The 27,767-nt window shown below is 42.4% G+C and overlaps 2 protein-coding genes across 2 annotated transcripts; one reads left to right on the forward strand and one right to left on the reverse strand.

The window, feature by feature from the left end:
• Positions 1 to 1,684: 1,684 nt before the first annotated feature.
• Positions 1,685 to 4,048, forward strand: B3GALT9 (beta-1,3-galactosyltransferase 9). The gene is made up of 2 exons (XM_006054169.3): positions 1,685 to 1,690; positions 2,945 to 4,048. The coding sequence occupies exons 1-2, from the start codon at positions 1,685 to 1,687 to the stop codon at positions 4,046 to 4,048; spliced, it is 1,110 nt and encodes a 369-aa protein (XP_006054231.2).
• A 1,748-nt stretch (positions 4,049 to 5,796) lies between these two features.
• On the reverse strand, positions 5,797 to 26,451 carry PSMD5 (proteasome 26S subunit, non-ATPase 5). The gene is made up of 10 exons (XM_006054135.4): positions 26,191 to 26,451; positions 19,851 to 19,995; positions 18,723 to 18,836; positions 18,167 to 18,295; positions 16,519 to 16,628; positions 12,625 to 12,767; positions 11,691 to 11,882; positions 10,016 to 10,125; positions 9,472 to 9,612; positions 5,797 to 6,646 (listed from the first exon to the last, which is right to left on the reverse strand). The coding sequence occupies exons 1-10, from the start codon at positions 26,361 to 26,363 to the stop codon at positions 6,389 to 6,391; spliced, it is 1,515 nt and encodes a 504-aa protein (XP_006054197.1). The 5' UTR covers positions 26,364 to 26,451; the 3' UTR covers positions 5,797 to 6,388.
• Positions 26,452 to 27,767: the final 1,316 nt, after the last annotated feature.

The raw sequence follows: 27,767 nt of genomic DNA on the forward strand, positions 1-27,767 counted from the left end.
CACTTTTTCTTACTATGCTCGCTTTACGAGGAGAGGGGGAATGTAAGACACATGTCCAAAGAACTACTCATACGACAGACAGTCGTATGTGCAGTTCGTGGTAGAGCAGAGCGAAGGCTCCAAGCGTCCGGAGTACATCTAGGGCACTGAACACGTGGGAAATAAAAAGTTGATTCTTTGTGGTGGTGGAAACTAAGTATGGAGTTCAGAAAGTCAGGTCTTAAGAGAGTTGGTTTGGTTTGGTAGACAACAGGAAGACTGAGAACTTGTAAGGCAGCGGGTGACTGATGATGATATTACAGGAAAATTTAGGAAGACATGAGTTGACATGTCAGCTTGGGTGAGCTTTAATGAAAGAGAAGGCAGTGCTAAGGTAATCAAGAAAACCAGGCACTTCTATTTGCAGCAAATGATCTCAACCCTAATACCCTAAGAGTTTGCTGAATCAAACTGAAAATTCTAGATGGAGCTGGCCCAGAGATAATATTGTTTGAACCTCTCATGGACAAAGAAACCAAACTGTCTCAGTTTAAGTCCAGAGGATATCCTGGAGCAAAATTTATGGCTCATTAAAAAATGAAAATTGCAAAATGGAATTTGTATTTAATGAAATCCAAGACCCATGTAATCATTCACTTTTGTATATGTAAAAAATTCTCATTTGAATTTTTTTAGGATATATATTCCCCACTTTGTAAAAAAATCTCCAAGAATCCACAATGATTGTTGAGAAAACAGCCAGCTTTAAAATGCAATGAATTATTCCTAGGCAAATAACTACAAAAACTGCTATGAATGGCAGGCAGGAAGATCAACATGCAAAAAGAGAAACATGAAACATAGCCTGGCATAGGAACAGAAGGTTCAGTGCAACTGTTTGTGACAGGAACATAAAAATATGCTGGATGTTGTTTCTTTCTTTAATAAACTTGCTGATCAAATGGTATTTGGAGTAATTTCTACACATAGAGACAATAGAAATATTGCAAACATCAAATGCTTAGTTTTTCCAGTTCAGGCTAAAAGGGATTACAGGTTGTTTTCTATTTTGAGATAAAGTTGCCTGGGAGAGGTAGATGGATGACATAACTGATTTAAGAACAATCTTACATGGCCTACACTAGGAATTCAAAATCCTTCCTGATGAGACATGTATCAAACTACACCATAAGTTTCTTTAGGTAGAAGAAAGGCACCCACCAGGGATGACAAGGACCCACTGATGTTTAACACATTTCCTGCACGTGCATGTACCAGGGAGCAGAAACGACTCTGTTTAGTTTCTTGAGATACACTCCCTGTGTGATGATGCTATGGAGACATATGTGTGAACTGTTCTTTCAACTCCCACACATACTTCACCAGGAACTCCATATAAAGACAAGGGGTCAGCTTCAAGAGGCACACAAGGTTGGAGGCATTTGAAGAGGTTTGCTTTCTATTCTTTGTTCTGGATTCACTGTGGCTGTAACATGATCAGCACTTGCTCTCCTATAGAGCTAGATAGAAGGTATTCTGGGACAAAAGCTCAGGTTGATTGACAAGAAACCTTATCCTGAAGGTCTCAGGCACGAGGTACTGTACTTCAATTGCTGTTAGACTGAGTGATCCTGAGATACATTTGGACACACTTTGGCCTCTGGGCTCAATAATTTCCGAAGCCCCCAGATTGTTCACAGACAACATGCAGGTAAGTTTCTTATAATCTCTGTAGCATTTTATATCTACTAGAATAAGCTTTTGAGTAGGCTAAAGTTTCTTCTTTGTGTAAATCATCAGATGAACTGAAAAAAAATGGAAAGGAGTTCAGATTATAATTGTGGGAATTTGTTTTGCTTTGTTGTTTTTTTCTTATTAAAAAGACATAGGGAAGTAAAAGATGGACTTCAGGAGTTTCTAGTGGTTAAGAGTGAGCTTTGAAACTGACAGGTCTGAGTTTATATCATGGCCCTATCTCACCCTCTTCTTACTCACTGAATGATCTTGAGCAAATGCCTTAACCACATGGATGCTCAGTTTAAGTCTGAAGATAACCTATCTGAAAGGGATATTAGCAAGACTGAAAGAGTTAAGGCATGTAAAGTGTGTAGCACAGGGCCTGGCTCACAGCCGGTGCTCAGTAAGACATTAAGTGTCACTATGGGAGTCTTTATTGATTGAAGCTCCGATGAACAGAGACTAAATTCTTCTAATGTCTCTGGCTCTGTTATATTGCAATACTATATTGTATATGTTCTTCCAGATGGAAAGTTTCCATCTCCTTTAATGAGATGGAATAAGCGTGGCATCAGGTATGTCCTAGATCTCGGAAAAGGTGCTGTGCAGATAGCAGGAATCTGCCCATATTGAAAAAGACATGTCAGAAAGATTAGGGGACACTGTCGAAACAGATAATGTCAGAATTCAGTATTAAATTGAAAACTCTTACTAGAAGAATGTAAATGTTTGACCATAGCCATTGGCAGTGGTCAACAAAAGCTGCCACTCCATTGACAAATAGCCCTGGACCTTTGTAATCAGAGAAGAAACTGACCCAAGCACATTGGTTCTGGAAAGGACAGTCATATATTTTTCCGTAAGTTTTTAGCCAAATGATACCAATTGTTACTTTATATTCATGTGTCTACGTCTGATTCCTCTTTGTTTCCCCAGTGTCTAACACAGGTGCCTTGAGTATAGTAAGTAGGTTTCATCCAAGCAAGAAAACAGCCAGCATTTTGTTCCATTTCCACTTTGTGCTAAATACGGGTCTCAGCAGTACTGGAGAAGAGAGAGGCATGATGTCCAGGGACCAAGATCTAGTGAGAGAGGTAACAGAAACACTATAGTAAACACTTAAAATAGTGTACTGTTACGTACTTTCAGGTGTACACACAGTATTCCGGGAGTATATATACAGAAATGGGGATGGAGCTTGAACGAATGAATGTGTTCTTTCATTTAGGTGACTTTCTGCAGACTTCGGACTCACCAGTGGTGTTTCATCCTGTTTAATGTTATTCTGTTTCATGCCTTGCTTTTTGGGGCTGATTTTGTGGAAGAATATTTTCTGCATGCTTTGCCTTATGTAGATAAGAAAATTCTTGAAATTAAGGATAAGGCAAGAAAATTGAACACGGATCCCTTGAGAAGCAATCTTTCCAAATACTATATCCTGAGCCAGTCAGAGGTGTGTAAAGGGAAGAGTGTATTTTTGCTCTCTCTTATATTCAGTAGCCCAGAAAATGGAACAAGGCGGGATCTCATCAGGAAAACCTGGGGTAACGTGACCAGTGTCGGAGGGCACCCCATTCTCACTCTATTTGCTTTGGGAATGCCTGTTTTGGTAACCACTCAGCAAGAGATAGACAAAGAGTCCCAAAAGAATAATGACATAATTGAAGGCATCTTCTTGGACAGTGCTGAGAACCAGACTCTGAAGATTATCGCCATGATGCAGTGGGCTGTGGCTTTCTGTCCCAATGCCCTGTTTGTCCTGAAGGTTGATGAAGAGATGTTTGTCAATATACCAAGCTTGGTGGACTATCTTCTCAATCTGAAAGAACACCTTGAAGATATCTATGTTGGAAGAGTTATCCATCAGGATATGCCCAACAGAGACCCTAATAGCCAAGAATTTGTCCCTTTCAGTCAGTACCCAGAAAAGTACTACCCAGATTACTGCAGCAGGGAGGCCTTTGTTATGTCCCAAGATGCGGCTCGGATGATGTATGTAGTTTTCAAAGAAGTACCCATTATAGTGCCTGCTGATGTGTTCGTAGGAATTTGTGCTAAGACCATTGGCCTTATACCCATCCACAGTTCAAGGTTTTCTGGGAAAAGGCACATCAGATACAACAGATGTTGCTATAAGTTCATTTTCACATCCTCAGAAACCACAGATGCTGAAATGCCCCAAGCATGGAAGGAAATTAACAGTGGAAAAGAATGTACGCTGCTTGAAACCTATTATGGGCTTGTTTCCTGCAAACTTCTGACGTATCTTGACAGCTTTAAACGCTTTCACATGGGTACCATAAAAAATAATGCCATGTCTTATGAAGATTAGGGTTTCTTTGTTTTTCTTCAAAGTGTGTTTTTGTAAAACTACCTCCAACCGTGTTACAGAAAATGTCCCTCCTTCCTTGTGTTTTTGTGTAGTTTCTCTGAATCTTTAATTGTACTCAGCAAGGTGCAAAGTGTCTTATTCATCTGATGTACTACACTGAATTGAGATCTCATTTTAAGAAATTTAAATTGGTGTAATGTGATTCTCTTCAAAATAAAACCTTCTGTCTAGAAAAGAGAGGACATAAAATTGAATTGTAACTCAGAAGTCTTGTTTTGTTTTTATAATTAATGGGTTTCTAAAAATCACATTCTATGGAACTGTCATGACTCCAGTGATCACAACAGTGACTGACCTTTTAGAATGCTCAGAATTAAAGAGAAATAATAAATAAGGAATTTAACAAAATGTTCATCTTGTCTGCAAGCAGGAAACATTTTTTGTAATCTGGATGGTGGGATCACATTTAAAAGTTTTAGCTACCTAGTATATATTAACTTGGAGAAGGAAATGGCAACCCACTCCAGTATTCTTGCTTGGAGAACCCCGTGGACAGAGGAGCCTGGGGTCACACACAGTTGGACACGACTGAAGCAACTTAGCATGCATGCATGCATTGGAGAAGGAAATGGCAACCCACTCCAGTGTTCTTGCCTGGAGAATCCCAGGGACGGGGGAGCCTGGTGGGCTGCCGTCTCTGGGGTCACAGAGAGTCAGACACGACTGAAGTGACTTACCAGCACCAGCAGCAGCAGCATATATTAACTATTTCACTACCATAAAGACTTGGCTCTCTTGGTTAAACAATTTCCATCAAGTCCTAATTAGGCAGTGTTTTACAAATGGGATGCAACAAATACACATCTCATGTTATGTAGACACTCTATTGGGCTTCCCTGCGTGGTTCAGTGGTACAGAACCTGCCTGCCAATGCAGGAGACAGGGGTTTGATCCTGGGTTGGGAAGAATCCCTGAAATAGCAACCCACTCCAGTATTGTTGCCTGGGAAATCCCATGGACGAGGAGCCTGGCAGTCCACAGGGCTGCAAAGAGTTGGACATGACTTAGCGACTAAACAACAACCATGTACTCTATTAGTTTCCTAGAGCTGCTTAACAGAATACAACCAACTAGGTGGCTTAAAACCACAGAAATTTCCTGGTGTTAGCAGTAGGAAAGTGGCCAGTATGGGAACATGGACAAACGGAACTCAGGGATACCAGAGATGGTGAAAGACAGGTAACTAATCTGGGACAAGAAAATTCCAGTCACTTGAGAATCATTTTGTAACAGAGCAGGGCTGGTTTATCTGTGTCACCATGGCTTGAAAGAAACCTATTTCTACATTCTGAACCATCACACTCCAATAACATATTCACATAAAAACCTCTGGATTGGTGACTGCTTTGCCGTTTAGAGAGCAGAACACTAGAAAACAGGTGGGAACATTTTTTGTCAATGAAAAACAAGTGCATCCTTTGTTAATCTGTGAGATGGTATCCTGGTTTAGGCAAAGGGAGCCTTCCATTCTGACCCTGGTTATTAGGAGTCAATTTCCCTCTCTTTGATCAACTCAATATTGACTTGAACCTCATAAATTAAAGGTCTCAACAACGATGACCACCAATAACTAAGATGATAGTTTGGGGACCTTTCCAGTTTAGCATGTTATCACTCCCTCCCACCCAAAACCACAACGGAGTAAAATGCATTGATAAACAGCAAAAAGGGCATCAAGGAACACTAGAAACATCTTCAAAAGATTTATTTTTTATTTTTCAAAGGAATAATAGTAACAAAAAATCAAGAGATCTTATTAAAAGTATTTATTCTTAGTATAGGGAACATAATTTTAAGATTGCATATTACTTGTTTTTCAAAGAATATTAAATATCCAAGACTTTGAAAGTAGAATCAGTAGGGAGAAAAGAAAACCCGAAACCCCAAAAAAAACCCGAAAAAAGGTGAGGGGGCAGGGATGAAAACAATTCAGAAACAATTTGGTTCCATTTTAGTTAAAGTGGATTTTAAAATAAGACAGAGAGTAAGTCCATGAAATTTCTTTGGGAGGAGAACAAAACTTCCATCTTCTTGCAGAGACTAAGGCAGTAAAAGGAATCTGAGAAACATCTGGTTCAATTATGACGAAGTCTGCCTGCTTTCCTGGTTTTACACTGAGTTTCAATGCGGAAAGACAACAAATGTGGGTGATAAAGTTATATTAGATACTCCATGATAGTTCTGGGGGGGCGGGGGCAGTTTCTGTTTTGAAGAATACAGATGGAGTCAAATGCCTTAGGAGAAATTTTGGTCAATAAAGGGTCTAGGCTCTGGAAGAAGTCATTCCGCTCCTTCCACTGCTGTTGTGGAAATAGGTTTCACGTAGTATGGACCTTCACTCAGGTAAGTCCTGAGCCTCAAGTAATTTGGGTTCCCAAAGATTTCTGCAATTGTCTTGGAATTGGCAAGTGCTTTCACCAGTTCATACTTAGCATCCTTTGAAGCTTTGTCATGCTCCACGGACCGATCCATCACATACTCTACAAAACCTGGACTGTTAAACATAAGCTTCTGAGCCCAGGGTTGGTTTGCAATGGCCTGAAATGGAAGGGGATAAAGAACACAATTCCTCTGAGCCTTAAGAAGTTAGGTGTGTTAATGGAATGGCACAAACCTTAGAAAAAATCTGGTAACACAAACATTAAAAATGTTACTTTTTACCTAAGTAAATTCCTCCTAAAACTCTAACTTAAGAAAATACTCAAAATATTTTTTAAAGTTTTGTGTACAGACATGCTCATTACAGCGTGAAAGGTACACTATAAATCCCTTATAGTGGGAAGATGGGTCGGTAAATTATGGTATCTAGCAATGAAAAATTAAAAATTAAGTATATATTAAGAATAATGTTTATAAAGATAGGTAAATCTGTTATATGAAAAAAATAGATCCAAATTACACACATGGCATAATTACAAAGATGGAAAAATGAAAGACTAGAGAAGAAAAGACTACCCTAAAGAAACTCATTCATGTGCATAAGAGTGTATTTTAGAGAATGTTCATTGCAGCATCATTTGTGATAGATGCTATCTAAATCTTCATCTACTGGAGAATGACACATTGCGGCTACACAATGAAATGCTGATGACTTTCCAACTGCCTCTTTTAGTACGGACAAATCTTAAAAACATAATGCTAAAGAGAAAAAGCAAGTTGCAGAATGATATGAAGAGCATGATAGCATTTGTAAAGTTCAATCATATTTGAAATACTGTATTTTAAGGATATATGCATAAGCAGTACAAATATGAAATCACACACGCGCTTGTAAACCCTGAACTCACGACAGTGCAAACACTGAGAACGCGAGGAAGGGGAAGTGAGGCGGGCCGAGGCAGCAAGTGTGACCGTGTGTCTGAACGTATCCCCAGTACACAGACAGACTCTAACACCAACGCTGACACCAGCACTGAGGCGAAGCACACCAAGCAGGAGTGCTGTGTGCTTTAAAAGCCTGCTGCTTCTCAATCTTCTCCAAATTTAAAAGTAATGAATAAGCAACTTTTATAATTAAAAATGTTTTTTAAAACCTCACTACTATATTTTAACAAGGAACAATCAAGTTTACAGCCTGTCTCTTCCCTTCAAAAGGTGCTCCGCAGCCCGTCAGCATCAGCATCAGCTGGGAACTTGTTAGAAACTAAGGATCTCAGGCTGTGTCCCAGAGCCGCTGGCTGAGACTCTGCATCACAACAAACCTTTCAGTGTGAGAATCATCAGCCTGTTCAACAATATTTGAGGATGGGGGGTTTGAAATAAAAACAGCTGCCCCAACCAGTACATCAAAAATTATTTCTACAACTATGGCTGAATAAGTGAAGCATAAGGTAGAAGACTAGGAAAAAATAAAGCAATAAAGAGAATGGGCTTCCCAGGTGGCTCCATCAATGAAGGAGATGTGGGTTAGATCCCTGGGAAGAGCCCCTAGAAATAGAAATGGCAACGCACTTCAGTATTCTGGCCTGGAGAATCCCATGGACAGAGGGGCCTGGCAAGTTACAATCCATGGGGTCACAAAAGAGCCAAACGCGACTTATGGACTAAAACAAGAATACCAGTGCGGGAGCCAAAGTGCCCATCACAGTGGCTACTAACAAGAGTGAAACAGTCTAAAAACTGCATTCTTGAAGCTGGCAGGTACTCTGTGTCCTTCAAGACGCAGACTGTCGCACATCCTGGAGGACGCCTTCCCTGTCTGGCCGCCCCTCTCCTGCTCCTTCCCTCTCCAGGCCCAGCATGCTACCTGAGATGCCACTGATGAGATTACTAAAGGGCGTATTACCACATTTCCACCAGCCCAGGGAACCACAGTAAGTGCTGAAGCTACAAACTTAAATCAGATATGGTTCCTCTTTTTCAATAAACCCTGTTAACAGGTCAACAAATAAACATTTTCAACAAGTGTAATAAATAAAACACAGAGGCATAACCCTCACCACAACTATACAATTAACTATATATTTACTGCCCAGGTCCCTCCACAGACAGGGAGCTACACGAAAGGAAGGTCTTGTCTATTTTGTTCACTGTTACCTACAGAACCTAACATAGAAGCTCAATAAATATTTGCTGAATAAATTAGGAAATGCAAAGTAGGAAAGTCAGCAATGCTGAAGTCAACCTTATGAGTTTGGGCAAAGCTTGCTGAAAAGATATCTGAGCTAGCCCTTGGAAGAATAAATAGAAGTTAACAAGCAGAGTCAGGGAAGAGTGCTGCCTGCAGAGAATATGGAGAAGGCAATGGCACCCCACTCCAGCACTCCTGCCTGGAAAACCCCATGGACGGAGGAGCCTGGTAGGCTGCAGTCCATGAGGTCGCTAAGAGTCGGACACGACTGAGTGACTTCACTTTCACTTTTCACTCTCATGCATTGGAGAAGAAAACGGCAACCCACTCCAGTGTTCTTGCCTGGAGAATCCCAGGGACGGGGGAGCCTGGTGGGCTGCCGTCTATGGGGTCGCACAGAGTCGGACATGACTGAAGTGACTTAGCAGCAGCAGCAGCAGAGAATACATGAAGGTCCAGAGATATGATGGGAGCAGTCTCTTTTATCACTAGAGCATCCAGGACCAAAAGGGAATGGCAGGAAATTAGGCTGTGGGAAGACCAGGGCTAGGACAGTAAGGGCTTGCTTGATGGCAGGTAAGGAATCTGGAGTTAATTCTGTGATCCCTGAGCACCCCCAAACATTTGCCACAGCACCTAATAGCTTTCACCGAAACCATCTGTTCACACATTTGTCTCCCTCATTAGTCTGCGCTAACAGCAGAGGGCAGAAACTTATGGGCTCACTGTAAGTACTCAAGTGTTGAAGGAGCAGAGTCCCAGAAGGGCCTCTGGAAAAGAACAGGCTGCCTACCGTGAACACTTTTAAGGCAGCACAGTGTAGTTCAGGAAAGGGTTGATTACTGATGCCACGGAAGAGCTCCAGTGGGTCCCGAGATAAAGAAGAAAACCAGGACTCTGTCATCCTCAGGAGGTCGTCAGTCTGCTGCTCAGGCTACATGAAACAAAAGGCAAATCTCAAGACATTAGGAAGTGAGGAAACCTGGGTTCGGATCACACCCTGCCATTAGCCAGCTGTCTGGTCTCTGCCAAGTCTGGAGCACTCTTCCCCAAACACAGCCCTGACTTCCCCAGATTTGTTTTGGCTTGCTTTTTAATTTTGTTTTGATGGGGTTGATTAAGCAATCTCTAGGGTCCTCTCCAGCTCTAATACTCTATGATTCCATTTTAACTTAAAAAAATGCCACTAGTCATATAATGAAGGATATCTTCTTTCACTAAGAGTGAGAAAGATGGCATTTATTTGGTCGAAATTTAGAGTAAGTTAACTAGTATTATACAGATTTATTCTCCCCCAAATATCCCACTGTCCTCTGTTAATTTCCCAAACCACTTACTGGTAAATAAAAAAGAGATGACAGTGCATCCAAACATCTCATTTTGAGCTCTGTTGAGGCATTCTTTGCTTGATATCCTATTTTCATGAGCAAGCGTTCAAAGCGAGTTCCTGTGAAGAAAAACAAGATACTTTTTATTGTGGTAAAATACATGTAACATAAAATTTATCACTTTATCCATTTTTAAAAGGATACATTCACATTGTTGTGCAACCATTATCCCACCCACCTCTAGAGCTTTATTATCCCCTCAAACTGCACTCATTAAATAACAACTTCCCTTTGCCCCCTGCCCCATGTCCCCTGGTAACCACCATTCCACTTCCTGTCTCTGTGAATCTGACATTCCAGGTACGCTGCATCAGCGCGATCATACAGAACGTCTTTTTGTGTTGGCTCGTTTCCCTTGGCACCGCGTCTTCAAGGCCCCCGTGCCGCGGCATGTGTCAGCACTGCATTCCTTTTCAAGACCGAATAATGTTCCTTTGGATGCATATGCACCACGTCTGTTTATCCACTCATTCATCAGTGACTCGTTTCTACCCTTTGTGGTTACTGTGAACAATGCTATTAACGAGCACAGGTGTATCTATTTAAGTCCCTGCTCTCAATTCTTTTGGGTGTATATACCTAGAAGTGGCATCGCTGGACCATATGGTAATTCTATGTTTAATTTTTTGAGGAACCATCATAGTTTCCACAGCAGCTGCACCATTCTAGATTCCCACCAGATGTGCACAAGCTTCCCATTTTTCACATCTTTGTTATTTTGTCAACACTCATTTTGTTTAAAAAAACAACATTACAATAGCCATCCTAATGGGTGTTAAGTGAACAATGAGATTTCATATGCAATAAAAGTACCGAGATCTGGGATCAGTGGACCTGGATTTGAGTAGCAGCTGCCCCGCAATAGGAATGATCTTAACACTTGTCGTAACGTGTCTGAGCCTCGGCCACTTCATCTGTGAAATGAGCGGCAGCGGCGCGCCCTGCACCACGGCAGCAGCTTGCATGTTTCAGGCGCCAGCGCCGAGAAACGCACACATAACATGGATACCAGCTATGAAACACGACGGCACATGTATTAATAATTTTTAACATCTATTTCTCAAGGGTTTTAACAGTGTTGTGCATTTTTTTTGTGCGTGGAATTCATAGTACTTGCAAGATACCCATGGATGTGCCATGAAAGTATCACTCTTGGCATAAAATCTTGTAACATGTTTTGTTTACCTTCCTTGACATATAAATATTAAACAAATGTGTCTTTTCATTAAATATGAACAACCCTGAGAAATATTAACAGCTGTTATGCTGTTTTTATATATGAGAAAAATGAAGCCGCGAGCAGTGAAGTGAGTACGAGAAGCTGAAAAGGCTACGTCAATGTTAGAACTGAGACATAAAGCCAGGTCTTTCTGACTCCAGACTACAGTCTCTGTACCATGAATACTATTTAAGAAGATGTAGAAGGGAAACAGTATTTGATCCAGCCAAGCTAAAAAAAAAATCCAGTAATAATTATGAGACTTTTTAGGGGTTAATTGCAGGTCATGGTAAGAAGACTGTCCTATAAAAGCAGCTTCTACAATGAAGTTAAGCATAGCAGCAAATGAATTCTTATTTTTTAAAAAAGAGCACCTTAAGGAAAACCAAAACAAGTCCTACCAACCTGTTTTCTGTAAAACTTGTTTTCCTTCAACATTGGATCCCAGAATTCCAATCGTGTCCACTGCTACACCAATCATGGTGGGGTCCTGACTTTCTGTCATTTCAAAGACCTTTTCCACAAAGATAGGATAACGCTCACAGATCTGTTGAGGACTATCCATTATGGCCAGGTTTCCAAAGAACTTCACAAACCCTGAAGATATTTAGAAGAATGTATTTTAATAGAGAAAGAAGACAACACAAATTGTGGGCCCCACATTTTCTCAGGACAGTAACAACCTTCAGGCCACAAAGGGGAGAAAGGTTATGGTGCTGTGCTGCCCAGAAATCAGACAGGCCACGAGAAGACACTGAAGGACCTGTGCGGCCCCGCGGGAGCAGAGGCCCAGCTGCCCGCTGGTCTCAGTCCCGACACTGAGCACTGTCACCGAAGAAAGGAGAAGAGAGAACGAGGGCCTGTGGGGTCAGAGGAAGGCAAGTCTGCACTCATTTTCAGGAAGAAAACTTTAAACAGAGATGTTCATTAATGAAACAAGCAAGGCTCTCTAAAATAAACCTTCAATTTCTGAACGTGCTCAAGAAAAAGTAACCAACCATGTCCTACAATAGAATGACTAGAACAATTCTATATTAAAGATTTCAACTCAAGCTTTGACAAATCTGTGAAACATACTCTAAACGTCATTCTGGTAGTTTTATTTATGACTCTTTTGGCTAAGGGTCAAGGGAAACATCCTAATGCTCTAAATAGCAACTTTTCTAGAAAATCAGAATCAGCAGCATGTGGCTCCCAGAGCAATAAATTCCACTTCATTAAGGGCCCGTGGGCATCATCTAGAGGAAACTGGCTCTAAAGAAAACAATGCTTGGCTTCCCCTGTCCAAGATTAATTCTGAATCAAAACACAGGCTGTCGTTTCCACAAGTATTTCTTACCTGGCAAATAGAAGCCAGAGAAAGGGTCTGCATCTGCCCCGACAATTATGTTAGAAATTTGATCGACGACTCCTTCCTGAGCAAGGTACTGTCGTCCATGGTGAGTACAGGCCAGCGACGTCACCATTTCTATACAGGTGGCTCTGAAACGCCAAGGTTTTGCATGTGACCGACAGTTTATAAACTGCTTTCATACAGGTTATTTTATTTAATTCTTCCCACCAAATGTCAAAGGTCAATGATCCTGGATCTCCTTTTCAGATGAGGACAGAAGGATGAGAAAATTGTAACTTGTCCAGAATCTCAATCGTACTGTTTTTCCGAGGCAGTTATGACTCAAACTGAGCTCTTCTGATTCGAGGCCCACGGCTGCTGCTTGTTTCCATTATAACACAACCCTCCTCAAAGAGTTTCTAAACCTGTGTTTTATTTTGAAATGTCAAACATGACTTTTTTTTAAACACAATTACCTCTACCACATATTTAAAAAATAATTCTTTGGTATCTTTTAAAGCCTAACCATGAACGAACTTCCTCAATTAACTAAAACAAGTACTTCTATAGCTGATCCTAAGGTATATTAACTGACTACTTGCAAGTTTTTTTCCTATGTCACTAACTCTGATACTAAGTTAAAGAAACTTAACAAAATAATTTCCTTATCATGAAAGCTCTGAAACAACGTAACTCCAATGCTTTGAGACAGGGTTAACTGAGGACTGCTTTATACATGTGAGTTTAACAAATTCAGTCAGGTTTAAAGAACAGAGGACAATCAGAAAATCATTTAAGAAAAGGAAAACAAAGTCCTGTGCACACAAAGGTAACTACAGTACTCTTATAATAGCAAAATATTTGAAACAAACCAAGTGTTTAAGAGTGAGGAGGTATTGGTAAACTGCGGAATATCCAAGGAAGCACTTGGCAGATATCAAAGGGGACTCAGGGAGGAGTAGGGAGCTGGGAATAGAGACTGGAATTAACATTTCTCAATATAGAGCCTGTATCAGCCATTGTACTGGTCTCTATGGTTAATTCACTTAATCCTCATTTTCAGAGTTGTCATTCACATTTAATGTTGTAAATGACAACATTTACAGAGTTGTCAACAAGTTCAGTTCAGTTCAGTCGCTTAGTCGTGTCTGACTCTTTGTGACCCCATGGACTGCAGCACGCCAGGCCTCCCTGTCCATCACCAGCTCCTGGAGTCTACCCAAACTCATGTCCATTGAGTCGGTGATGCCATCCAACCATCTCATCCTCTGTCGTCCCCTCCTCCTCCTGCCCTTAATCTTTCCCAGCATCAGTCTTTTCAAATGAGTCAGCTCTTCGCATGAGGTGGCCAAGTATTGGAGTTTCAGCTTCAACATCAGTCCTTCCAATGAACACTCAGGACTGATCTCCTTTAGGATGGACTGGTTGGATCTCCTTGCAGTCCAAGGGACTCTCAAGAGTCTTCTCCAACACCGCAGTTCAAAAGCATCAATTCTTCGGTGCTCAGCTTTCTTTATAGTCCAACTCTCACATCCATACATGAACACTGGAAAAAACATAGCCGTGACTACTAGACAGACCTTTGTTGGCAAAGTAATGTCTCTGCTTTTTAATATGCTGTCTAGGTTGTTTATAACTTTTCTTCCAAGGAGTAAGTGTCTTTTAATTTCATGGCTGCAGTCACCATCTGCAGTGATTCTGGAGCCCAAACAAAGAGTCAGCCACTGTTTCCACTGTTTCCCCATTTATTTGCCATGAAGTGATGGGACCGGATGCCATGATCTTAGTTTTCTGAATGTTGAGCTTTAAGCCAGCTTTTTCACTCTCCTCTTTCACTTTCATCAAGAGCCTCTTTAGTTCTTCTTCACTTTCTGCCATGAGGGTGGTGTCATCTGCATATCTGAGGTTATTGATATTTCTCCCGGCAATCTCAATTCCAGCTTGTGCTTCCTCCAGCCCAGCATTGCTCATGATGCAGTCTGAATATAAGTTAAATAAGCAGGGCGACAATATACAGCTTTGACGTACTCCTTTTCCTCTTTGGAACCAGTCTGTTGTTCCATGTCCAGTTTTAACTGTTGCTTCCTGACCTGCATACAGGTTTCTCAAGAGTCAGGTCAGGTGGTCTGGTATTCCCATCTCTTTCAGAATTTTTCACAGTTTATTATGATCCACACAGTCAAAGGCTTTGGCATAGTCAATAAAGCAGAAATAGATATTTTTCTGGAACTCTCTTGCTTTTTCGATGATCCATCAGATGTTGGTAATTTGATCTCTGGTTCCTCTGCCTTTTTTGAAACCAGCTTGTTCTTTGCAAGGAATGATGCTAAGGCTGAAACTCCAGTACTTTGGCCACCTCATGCGAAGAGCTGACTCAATGGAAAAGACTCTGATGCTGGGAGGGATTGGGGGCAGGAGAAGAAGGGGACGACAGAGGATGAGATGGCTGGATGGCATCACCGACTTGATGGACGTTGAGTTTGAGTGAACTCCAGGAGTTGGTGATGGACAGGGAGGCCTGGCGTGCTACAATTCATGGGGTCGCAAAGAGTCGGACTGAGTGACTGAACTGAACTGAACATCTGGAAGTTCACAGTTCACGTATTGCTGAAGCCTGGCTTGGAGAATTTTGGGCATTACTTTGCTAGCGTGTGAGATGAGTGCAATTGTGCGGTAGTTTGAGCATTCTTTGGCATTGCCTTTCTTTGGGATTGGAATGAAAACTGACCTTTTCCAGTCCTGTGGCCACTGCTGAGTTTTCCAAATTTGCTGGCATACATGTTGTTGTCATCAAGGAGATGAGGAAAACTCAGGTCCAGAAAGGTTACAATAATCTAAGGTCAAACAGCTACTAAGTAGTAGAGATGCATGCAAACCAAGTCTCTCCCTCATTTTTAAGAGTCCCAAGTTTTATTCTGTCATGCTGTAGTGCTATTACTTAACAATATCAAAACATATGCATGTCGGGAATTCTCTGTTAGTCCAGTAGTTAAGAGTCAGCACTTTCACAGCCTAGGGCCTGGGTTCAATCCCTGGTCAGGGAACTAAGATTCCACAAGCTGCACAGCATGGCCAAAAGAAACAAACAAACAAAAATATATATATGCACATGGGATTCCCTGGTGGCTCAGACAGTAAAGAATCTACCTGCAATGCAAAAAATCTGGGTTCGATCCCTGGGTCGGGAAGATCCCTGGAGAAAGATGTGGCTACCCACTCCAATATTCTTGTCTGGAGAATTCAATGGACAGAGAAGCCTAACGGACTACAGTCCATGGGGTTACCAAGAATCAGACACAACTGAGTGACTTTCACTTTACTTTCCCTGGTGGTACAGTGGTAAAGAATTCACCCATCAATGCAGGAGACTCAGGTTCAGTCCCTGGATTGGGAAGATCCCATGGAGAAGGAAATGGCAACCCACTCCAGTGTTCTTGCCTGGGAAATTCCATGGACAGAGGAGCCTGGAAGGCTATAGTCCACGGGGTCACAAAAGAGTCGGACACAACTTAGTGACTGAACAACCATATATGCGTGCGCGCTCGCGTGCACACACACACACACACACGCACACCCCATGTGCATGCTAACATGTTAAGTAATACAAAACGACAGTTGCCATGTGGTTGGCACCTTCTAAAGTGCACACAGGCCTAAGGACAGGGGACAGTCATTCAAAAGGAGCTAAACAGTCATGAAGGGCTTTGCTAAGTTCCAGGACATTGTGATCATGTAAGGTGAGCCGTGTTCTAAACGCCCCTTCTTCAGGACATACATCAGTCATGAGACTGCAACCTGAGCATAGGATCCAGGCAGGGGAGGTCATGCTAAGTCCTGAGGTTGTCTTCTGGCTCTCCAGAAGAGGACATTCTGCTTTAAGAACTTTCTCCATCAACATACCTGACCAGCACATCCTCACCAGTCAGTTCTCGGAGGAGCTGGGTTACCAACCCACTGGTGGTACAGTAGTTCAGAGACTCTGGTGACACAGAAGAAATCTCCACAATCAGCTGAGAGAAAAGAACAGAAAAGGCAGAAAGGTGAAAAGAGCACCAAACTTGTTTGTTAGATGGCATTTTAAGTTAAATGCAGGGCTAGGAAGTATATTATACACTGGTACAAATTACATATATACTTAATATAACTGAATTTTTAAAAATCCATAATTTGTCTCCAAAAGTAGGACAACTTTGTTGAACTCATAAGAAATTACTCTGGCACAGAAACACTCCATATACCTGGGCATATCTTGACTTTTTCAAAAAGAAACCATTAATTGGGACAAAAGCCCCTGTCGGCAACAATAAACAGATTGTAAAAATCATTCATTCATTCATGTATTCTATCCGTCAGTAATTCCCTTACTCATTCAATAAGTATGTTCCGAGCGCTCAGCGAGAGATCTAGGACACCAAGGGTTTTAAGCAGAGGAACGACAGAATCGGATTTCGACTTTTAAAAGGTCATTCTGACTACACGTGGCAACAGACTAGCAGTGACAAAACAAACCGGCAGACCTGTTTGGGTGGAAATCCAGTGCTCCAGGTGACAGACACTGAGAGCTTAAGACCGGGGCTGTGGCAGCTATGCCAACGAAGAGAAGTGCGTGGGTTTCACTAAAGCTGACGCAGTGTGATGACCGAACGGATATGTGGTACGGCGGAGATGGCCGCAGAGAATGAGCTGGAGGGCCAAGATCCAGCTGTGTGGACTGTGAGACAGGGTCAGTTTGTTGCTGCTGTCTCTCTTTAGGGGTATGAGGTGAATGGACAGAATCAGGGCTTTGTTTTGAACATGGGCACAGCCTAGCTTGCCTTCACAAACCCCAACAATTAAAAGTTCAATAGAGGTTAAGGATTCAGGACACCAAGAAGAAATGGCTATATAAACAGAAGGAAAACTAAGATTCTTACATGTTAAGACATGCAAAGACTGTTCTGAAAAGGGAATTAGACTATAGAAGGTTCATTTTGAATACACAGTCTACTAACTGAATGGTCTTGGGTAAATGACTCCATTAATAGTGAGATTAATGATAATGAAGTATAGGGTTTACTGTGAGATTGAAGACAATATAGATGAGAGGATTTAGCACACTGCTCAATACAAAGCTTCTTCTTACTACCACTACTACACTAATTTTTTCAAAGTGTAATTTCAAAGGTATCTCCTCTATCATATCAATAGTACTTAGTGAAAGTCAAAGACGCTCAGTCGTGTCCGACTCTTTGTGACCCATGGACTATACAGTCCATGGAATTCTCCAGGCCAGAATATTGGAGTGGGTAGCCTTTCCCTTCTCCAGGGGATCTTCCCAACCCAGGGATAGAACCCAGGTCTCCAACATTGCAGGCGATATAAATATTTTTTATGTGACTGTCTCACATACTAGGCTGGGAGTTCACCTCTACATTGCTAGCGCCTAGTATAGGACCTAACACAGACTACAGGCTCAATAAATACATGTCAAATGAGCCATCTTGCCTTTTTATGTAAGCCCTACCGCATTCTGAACTACAGGCACCAGAGAGTATGCTTTTAGTCTTACCTCGTACACTCTATACCGAACAATGTCATTTGTTTTCATGACACTTTTCAAATCATCCAGCAGATTACTTTCAAATAAAGCCTCCAGTCCAGCTTGGGTCAGTGATATTCTTGACAGGGATTTAATGGCCTTATAAGGAAAGAAAATATCTCTTAAGTAGTCAAAATGCCAAACTGTATTTTCTACTTCCTAAGATTGAAGTGAAAATTAGTGTATGGAATGCGCCTTATCCAAAGAGCATTCACTACATTTTACGTATAATTACTTATAATTGGAAAAGATACACTGTATTTTCAATAGAAAATAGAAACAGTTTCTTATCAAGCAACCCAAACAACTTATGTAAGCTCTCTGATGGATAATTCAGACATGTGTATTCTAGAAAATAAAAGGGGTTTACTAGCTTTTTTTTTTTTGACAACCATTTATTTATTTGATCCCATCAATACGAAGTTGCAAATTCAGTTACACAAATCATTAATTCTAAACCTTCACCTCTCAATCCAGAAGGCCTTTCTGTTTTTTAGGACATCGTCACTGCATGTAGCTGACTCACCGTTTTAGCTACTGACAGATTCTCTCCACCAATACAATAAACAATTTGTTTCAGTAATTCACCATTATTTAGAATCTCAGTAACAGCATCAGAATTTTCAACAATCCTTCCAACCTGAAAGGAAAAAAACAATCAGAAATACTCTTCCAAGGCTGGGCAACATGGAAACACATGACAGTCAAATTTCCTTAGTGTACAGTTATTTTAGGAGTTACTGACTATAGCCATGAGTCATTAAAAATTCCAAATGACTCAGATTCATTAAAGTCAAACACACAGATGGCACAGTCACATCTTTGAAAGAAAAAAGCAACACAGGCGAGTTAAGGTTTGAGACGCCTCAGTGAGTGAACACAGTACAAATCCGAGTTCTGTCGGCTTTCAGTGGTTAATCGAGAGAGCAGATTAAATAGCTTCTGTGAGCCTAACTTTTTGTCTGTCAAATAGGAATGCAACACTTAGCTGCAGGATCATAAGGATTAAATGAAACTTAAATAGGTAAAGCCAGAGTGTCTGCAAGGAAATGGTTAATGGGTAACTTGATACCTTCCCCTTTTCCTGAATAAATACTTAAGAGGAAAAAAGAACAAACAGTAACTGAACATCTCTTGGATAACTAACTGCTCGGCTTCTGTCCCTTCACAATAATCCTCAGCAGCAGCTCTTCACCCAAACAGTAGCACGTTTGGTTACCACGCTGGTAAGAGTTGCTGCCAATTTGTTGGAATAGTGACCTTTATAACAGTGCTTCATTCATGTCACTGTAATAAGACTTACCATGGCAATCTTTTTTTTAAGACTTGGGGCTCCTTGGAGGAGAGAAACAGGCTTTATTTAATAGCTTTTGTATCAGGCATTTTACCATATACTAACATCATATGGTAAAATGTCTGACAAAAGCAACTCCGTATTTGACGAAAAACTGATTCAGATGGTGCTTATTGGAAGCTCTTCAGCTTGCATTCCGCATTTATAATCAGCTACACACACTAGACTAGACAATTCTTACAGACAGAGAGAGCACGCATTTTCTTCACCTCTCTGCCTCTGGCGCCCAGCACAGAGCCTGGCCCAGGGCAGATGGTCACTAAACGTTGATTCCATTACGTGCTACTGAAATATTCATACCTGGGACAGAGTGAGGATTTTTACAGAATCATTAGGGTGAGTCAGTCCTCTCTGCAGGTCAACCCTGAGGTTCCGGGCCACATGAACTGGCTCCAAAGCTTGCAGCAATCTCTCCAGGATGGACACACACAAAGTAGTCTGCTCCCTAAAGGAGACACCATGGATATCATCAGTTCCTGTCCTACCAGGTAGGAAGTAACAACCTCATGCTAAAGGAAATCAGTCCTGAATATTCATTGGAAGGACTGATGCTGAAGCTCCAATCCTTTGGCCACCTGATGTGAAGACATGACTCACTGGAAAACACCCTGATGCTGGGAAAGACTGCAGGTAGAAGGGGATGACAGAGGATGAGATGGTTGGAGGGCATCACCGACTCAATAGACATGAGTTTGAGCAAGCTCCGGGAGTTGGTGATGGACAGGGAAGCCTGGTGCGCTGCAGTCCATGGGGTCGCAAAGAGTCGGACACGACTGAGCAACTGAACTGAACAACCTTAATATCTGACACCATGCTTAATAAGGCTCTCCTCCGCACAGAGACTTCCCTTTGAAAGACCACTTCTACTAATTTATTCAACATTTACTAAGTATCTATTATGTACCATGTCTGTGCTAGATATATATATATACACACACACACATATATATATATAATATATACTCTCTAAGCAAAAGATATATTCTCTGATCTCAAGGAGCTCATTTAATGGAAGACACAGAAAAATAGGCAACTATAATCCAGGCAGATAATGGCTACAGGTTAGGGCTAGAAGCTGAGGGAGCTCAGAAAAGAAGATGCGGTTCAGAGAAGGCCCCCCAGAGGTTAACACCTAAATGAAACTTTAAGAAAACATGGGAGTTATCTAAGAGAAGTGTTCCAGGCAAAGGGGGTGTGAGCATGAAGGAATAGACAAAGGAATGAGACAGTGTTATGCATTCAAGGAACCACAAGTCACTTGGTATGACAGGGTGGGAGAGAAGTGGGGAGAAGGATGAATAACAAAAAGTGAAACAGGAAAGATGCACAGAAGCTGGGCTCTGATAGGTCTTTCACATGCTGCTATGGAATTTAGCCTTTTCCTAGAAAGCAACGGAAAGCCATTAAGTGGTTTTAAGGCAGAGAAGGAACACAATGAGATCTGACTTGTAGAAATCACTGCATCAGTTTTAGAGAAAAAACTTTCAGTTAGAAGTTATTTGATGGTGAGAGGTGATAAATGAGCAAAAACGAGGAAGTAACAGTGAGAAAGGAAAAGAGGGAAAAGATTCAAGAGCTATTAAGGAGGCAAATGAAGCAGAACTTGATGACCACCAGATGCAGATAGAGGTGTTTCACGAGTAATTTCCTTGTCTCTTAATAGGCTGTACAAATAAATGGGCACTTATATACTACTAACAGGAGTATATAGTTAAACTGTGCCTGTGTAAAAGGGAATTAAGCAATATAGTAATATACGGCTCCACAGGTGGCGCAGAATCTGCCTGCCAATGCATGGGATGCAAGAGACACGGGTTCAGTCCCTGGGTCAGGAAGATCCCCTGAAGAAGGAAAAGGTGACCTGCTCCAATTTTCTTGCCTGCAAAATTCCATGGACAGGGGAGCCTAGAGAGCTAGAGTCCTTGGGGTTGCAAAGAGTCAGACATGACTGAGCACAGAAACACACAGCAATTCAAAGCAAATGAACGTATCCTTTTAACTTAGTGACTGCACTTTGTACAATCAAGCCCAAGAGAGTAGTTAATTTTTTTATTCTCAAGATAAGTCAAAACGTATGTCCACACAAAAACCGTACATCAGTGTTCATAGACCCTGCTTGCCAGGGGCTGGAGGAGGGATGAGAGGGGGAAATAGAGTGATTGCCAATGGCTATAGGTTTCTATGATTAAGCCTCTGACTGTGTGGATCACAACAAGCTATGGAAAATTCTTAGAGAGATGGGAATACCAGAGCACCTTACCTGTGGTCAGTTAGAACGGGACATGGAACAACCGACTCGTTCAAAATTGGGAAAGGAGTATGACAAGGCTGTATACTGTCACCCTGCTTATTTAACTTATATGCAGAGTTCAGTTCAGTTGCTCAGTTGTGTCTGACTCTTTGGGACCCCATGGACTGCAGCACACTAGGCTTCCCTGTCTATCACCAACTCCCGGAGCTTTCTCAAACTCATGTCCATTGAGTCTGTGATGTCATCCAACCACCTCATCCTCTGTCGTCCCCTTCTCCTCATGCCATTGATCTTTCCCAGCATCAGGGTCTTTTCCAAGGAGTCAGTTCTTTGCATCAGGTGGCCAAAGTATTAGAGTTTCAGCTTTAGCATCAGTCCTTCCAATGAATATTCAGGACTGATTTCCTTTAGGATGGATTGGGTGGATCTGCTTGAAAAGGCAATGGTAACCCACTCCAGTGTTCTTGCCTGGAGAATCCCAGGGATGGCAGAGCTTGGTGGGCTGCCATCTATGGGGTCGCACAGAGTCGGATACGACTGAAGCGACTTAGCAGCAGCTTGCAGTCCAAGGGACTTTCAAGAGACTTCTCCAACACCACAGTTCAAAAGCATCAATTCTTCGGTGCTCAGCTTTCTTTACAGTCCAACTCTCACATCCATACACGACCACTGGAAAAACCATAGCCTTGACCAGACAGACCTTTGTTGGCAAAGTAATGTCTCTGCTTTTGAATATGCTGTCTAGGTTGGTCATAACTTTCCTTCCAAGGAGTAAGCGTCTTTTAATTTCATGGCTACAGTCACCATCTACAGTGATTTTGGAGCCCCAAAAAATAGTCTGTCACTATTTCCATTGTTTCCCCATTATTTGCCATGAAGTGATGGGACTGGATGCCGTGATCTTAGTTTTCTGAATGTTGAGCTTTAAGCCAGCTTTTTCTCTCTCTTCTTTCACTTTCATCAAGAGGCTCTTTGGTTCCTCTTCGCTTTCTGCCATAAGGGTGGTATCATCTGCATATCGAGGTTATTGATATTTCTCCCGGCAATCTTGATTCCAGCTTGTGCTTCTTCCAGCCCAGCGTTTCTCATGATGTAGTCTGCATATAAGTTAAATAAGCAAGTTGACAATATACAGCTTTGATGTACTCCTTTTCCTATTTGGAACCAGTCTGTTGTTCCATGTCCAGTTCTAACTGTTGCCTCTTGACCTGCATACAGATTTCTTAGGAGGCAGGTCAGGTGGTCTGGTATTCCCATCTCTTTAAGAATTTTCCACAGTTTGTTGTGATCCACACAGTCAAAGGCTTTGGCATAGTCAATAAGGCAGAAGTAGATGTTTTTCTGGAACTCTCTTGCTTTTTCGATGATCCAGCAGATGTTGGCAATTTGATCTCTGGTTCCTCTGTCTTTTCTAAATGCAGCTTGAACATCTGGAAGTTCATGGTTCATGTACTATTGAAGCCTGGCTTAGAGAATTTTGAGCATTACTTTGCTAGAGTATGAGATGAGTACATGCAGAGTACATCATGAGAAATGCCTGGCTGGATGAAGCACCAGCTGGAATCAAGATTGATGGGAGAAATATCAATAACCTCAGATATGCAGATGACACTACCCTTATGGCAGAAAGTGAAGAGGAACTAAAAAACCTGTTGATGAAAGTGAAAGAGGAGAGTGAAAAGGTTGGCTTAAAACTCAACATTAAAAAACTAAGATCATGGCATCCGGTCCCATCACTTCATGGCAAACAGAGGGGGAAACAATGGAAACAGTGAATCACAGCAGATGGTGACTGCAGCCATGAAATTAAGACACTTGCTCCTTGGAAGAAAAGCTATGACAAACCTAGACAGCATATTAAAAACCAGAGACATCAGTTTGCCGACAAAAGTCCATCTAGTCACAGCTATGGTTTTTCCAGCAGTCATGTATGAATGTGAGAGTTGGACTATAAAAAAAGCTGAGCACGGGAGAATTGATGCTTTTGAACTGTGGTGTTGGAGAAGACTCTTGAGAGTCCCATGGACTGCAAGGAGATCCAACCAGTCCATCCTAAAGGAAATCAGTCCTAAATATCATTGGAAGGACTGATGCTGAAGCTGCACTCTTTTGGCCACCTGATACGAAGAACTGACTCACTGGAAAAGACCCTGATACTGGGAAAGATTGAAGGTAGGAGGAGAAGGAGACAACAGAGGATGAGATGATTGGATGGCATCACCAACTCAATGGACATGAGTTTGAGCAAGCCCCAGGAGTTGGTGATGGACAGGGAAGCCTAGTGTGCTGCAGTCCATGGGGTCGTAAAGAGTCAGACATGACTGAGCAACTGAACTGAACTCAGAAAAGATCCCGAAGCAATATATAGCCCAGAGAAACAGAAAAATATCTAGAGATTGCCAATTCAATATACAGAGAGTTATTCCCACAAGTTGCAGGTGGTATCTACTACCCTGTCTTTCAATTTCCAGTGACACTGTTTTCTAGAGTACTGCTCCTTCCAGCAAACTACCTCCCCCGCAGACCTTATTCTTCACACTCCACTCCATTTCAGTCCCATTTGCATTCCTGGTGTTAACTTATGGTGTGACCACTGAAAGTCTCTTCATCTATAATATAAAGTGGCTGGACTAGTTGGGCTGTCTAAAATTTATGCATCTTTTATTTGGCATATATCATATTATGTGCTGCACCCTAGGAGGGATGCAGAGATGAACAAAATATGGCCCCTGTCATCAAAGAATTTACAAACTAGAATGAAACACATATGGAATTACAACATAAGGCAAAAATATCAAGTATCCTTAAGAGAAATAATCATCATGTCCTTAAGGAGATCTGAGATCTGTCACTGCAACTGGAGTGACCAGGAAAGACTTTTTGGAGGGGAAGGCACTTCATCTGGGCCTTAAAAGATGGACAGATTTGGAGAGAAGGAAAGAAGGTATTTCCGTTAGTACGACTGGCATAAACAAAGTTAGAAAAGTGCCAAGTCATGCTTAAGGAACCGTAATTATCGCCACATGGCAGCTGGAGCAGATGAAATATGTGTAGAGTGGAGAAAAATGATGAGGCTGGAAAAGCAGGGTGAAAATAAACTGTACGGGTCCAGATGCCAGACTGACAAGTCTTACTTTTGCACCGAAGGCACTGGGAAACCATGGAAAAGCTGGGAGTCAAACAACCTGCGAAGTTCACCGTGGTTTCAACGTTGGAAGAACACACTAGAAAAGTAAACTCGGGAATAATGAGAAATCAAACTAATGCAACAGGTCTAGCAAGAGGGAGAAGATGAGGGCCTGAAATAAAACGCACATATAAGAGGGATTTAATAAGCAGGTCTAAATAATGTTGACTAACAGAATTAATGGAGGGATAACACAAATGAAAAAGAGAGACCTCTTAGAAGGTCAGAGCCAAAAAAGTCCTCTGAAATCACCCAGTCTTGACTCAGTGATTCATTATCTTTTCAAAAAAGAAGGTCACTTTTAAATTTCTGGATCACAAACATTTTAAGTCTTTTAGGTTATCAGATGATCAAATACAAAGCATTTAAAAATCAAATACTACAGATGTACATAAAATGAAAAGTAAAATGCCTTCCTACCATGCTAAGTTCCATTTCCATATTAATAGCTTCTAATGTACCTTTCAGGTATTTCTAATGTTACACTGGCCAGTGTTCATGTGGGTGTGAGAGGGTTGTAATTCTTTTTTAAAAATTACATATAATGGATTTATAAACTCCAACAATTTTTTCATTCAGCAATATATATTAGAGATCTATGTCCATATACAGAGAGAGATAGATATATCTACTCAATTTTTCTAACAGCTGCATACTGTTCCATAGTCATATGTCATAATTTAAGAATCTCCTTTTAATAGATATTCAGGTTGTTCCTAGTTGTTTGCCTTTTGCTGTCAACTTCTGTGTGAATAAACCTGTAGATACAGTACATTTTGTGTGTGAGTATACCTGCACGTTAATTTCTGTAACAAGAATTACTGGACCAAGAGTACGTGAATTTAAAATATCGACATAGCCTACCAAGCCGCCAGGATAGGACCTCTGCTAAAGAGGAGAGAAAAAGTCAAGGACTCGGATACGTGTTGGAGGAGCCCTCCCTATAGATGGGCAACCTTGCCTTTCGCCTCCTATTTCAAGGATGAAGGCAGCGAGTCCAAACGACGGTCAGGGGCACACCTCAGAGCCTGGACTTGAACCCCGTCTCTTGCCTCTCGGCCCTGGATCCTTCCTCTCTGAAATTTCATCTATGTTCAGCCCTCAATGAGACTGGGAAAAGCCTCCCCCGTCACCACCCCCCATCCCCGGCTCCATACTTAGGGGTGTCATTCTCCCCCGCTCAAGCTGCAGGGTCCTCTCACCGATGGTTCTCGTTGAGCAGGGAGAAAAGCGGGCCAAGGCGCAATTCCGCCGCTTGCTCGCGGAGCTCGCTGAGCGGCACCGACTGCAGCAGCGACTGCAGAGCGCGCAGCTCCTCCAGCGGCGCCTCCAGCCGCGAAACCTCCCTCAGGAGCGCCAGCGCCTGGGCCGCCATGATGCCCCTCCCGCCAGGGCTCGCCAGTCAGCCCGCCCCGCTCCTAGTTCGCGGGGCGCCTCTTCGAGCCTCGCGAGATCTGCCCGGCGCAGCCTCCCTTCCCTTAAGTTTTGGCTGAGCCCAAATTGCCCCGGCCGCACCAATAGCATTGCCCAGCTGCCGGGCCGCGCGCGTCCGGGAGCTGCCAAGCCTCGCGATACCGTGGCTCACTAGGGTCGCTGCTAGTTACGGGGTCGCAGCTGTGCGTCGTCATGGGTGCCACAGAGTGGGCCCGAGTCTCTGGTCTGGTTGCTTCTGTCGCACTGAGAGCGAAGGCTGGGTCAATGTGCGGCAAGCGGAGTGGTGAGAATGAGAACGAACCGAAGGTTAAACGGCCTTGCTGTCGGCCCCCTGGCTCTAAAACCAGGCTGTGGTGGAGGCTTAGGCCGCCAGGGCGGAGCGGAGGCGGTGAACATCTTGCTCCCCGGCCAAACACGTATTAAGAGGAGGCGAAGGGTCAAGGCCTCTGGAAGATGAAAATTCTCGAGAAGCTGTAAGAAGGCGTGAGTAACACCGACGTGGGGCCGTGCACACCCTTACGCAAAACGAGAAGGCCGTCGGGGCCAGCATGGAGAGTTTTTCGCGCGTCTGCTCCTAGGTGCTGTGCATTCCCAAGGATGTAAACATCGAGAAGATGGAAACTTCAGTTAATCTTTTGGGTCTAGGATTGGGGGCGGGGTGGGGGGCAGCGATCGCTGAAGGCTGTCTGCAGCCAGGCCAAACAGGTTTACTTGCAGCTGGTGGAAACCACTGGCAAGGACAACCCAGATGAGTTTTCATGCGACCCAGGGGTGGTTTGAGTTTAGACATTACTATAGACTGCGAAATTCGAGTTTGATGGAAGATCCGTTAAATACCCAGTCACCACCCACGTATTCCAAGCAACTCTAGAAACTGATCAGAGCTAGAGGCTTTAACCTCAGTAGGTCTTCACATCAAGGAAATGAGCCTGCTTTGGAAGTGCTTGCCTTTGTGTACTTTTGGGGGAAAAGACAGAAATCCGGGAAACTTAGAGGACGCTAAGGACAGGATTTCCCTTACATTTCGTGTCAGTGCCGCAGGTGACAAAATGATAAACCCGTTGCTGCTTTATGAAGACCCCAAATTCCACTTGTTTTGTGAAAAAAGATATGCTTTCTTGTTTTTCTGGCGATCACTAATCTTATCGTTAACAGCTACCCTCATTTTGGATTGGCTCCATAATTGTTTTATTCTTTGAGCTTGGAATTGTTTAACTCCCCCAGATCTTGCCTTCAGAGTATGCTAATAGTGTTCCCAATCACCCAGACTCATTATTCCTTGCTCATCCCAACGTTGTTACTATGTTTCTCTGTCTGGAACACTAGCTATCTTTAGCCTTTGGAT

The sequence above is a fragment of the Bubalus bubalis genome, chromosome 3 (genome assembly GCF_019923935.1).
Source record: "Bubalus bubalis isolate 160015118507 breed Murrah chromosome 3, NDDB_SH_1, whole genome shotgun sequence".
Taxonomy (NCBI): Eukaryota; Metazoa; Chordata; class Mammalia; order Artiodactyla; family Bovidae; genus Bubalus; species Bubalus bubalis.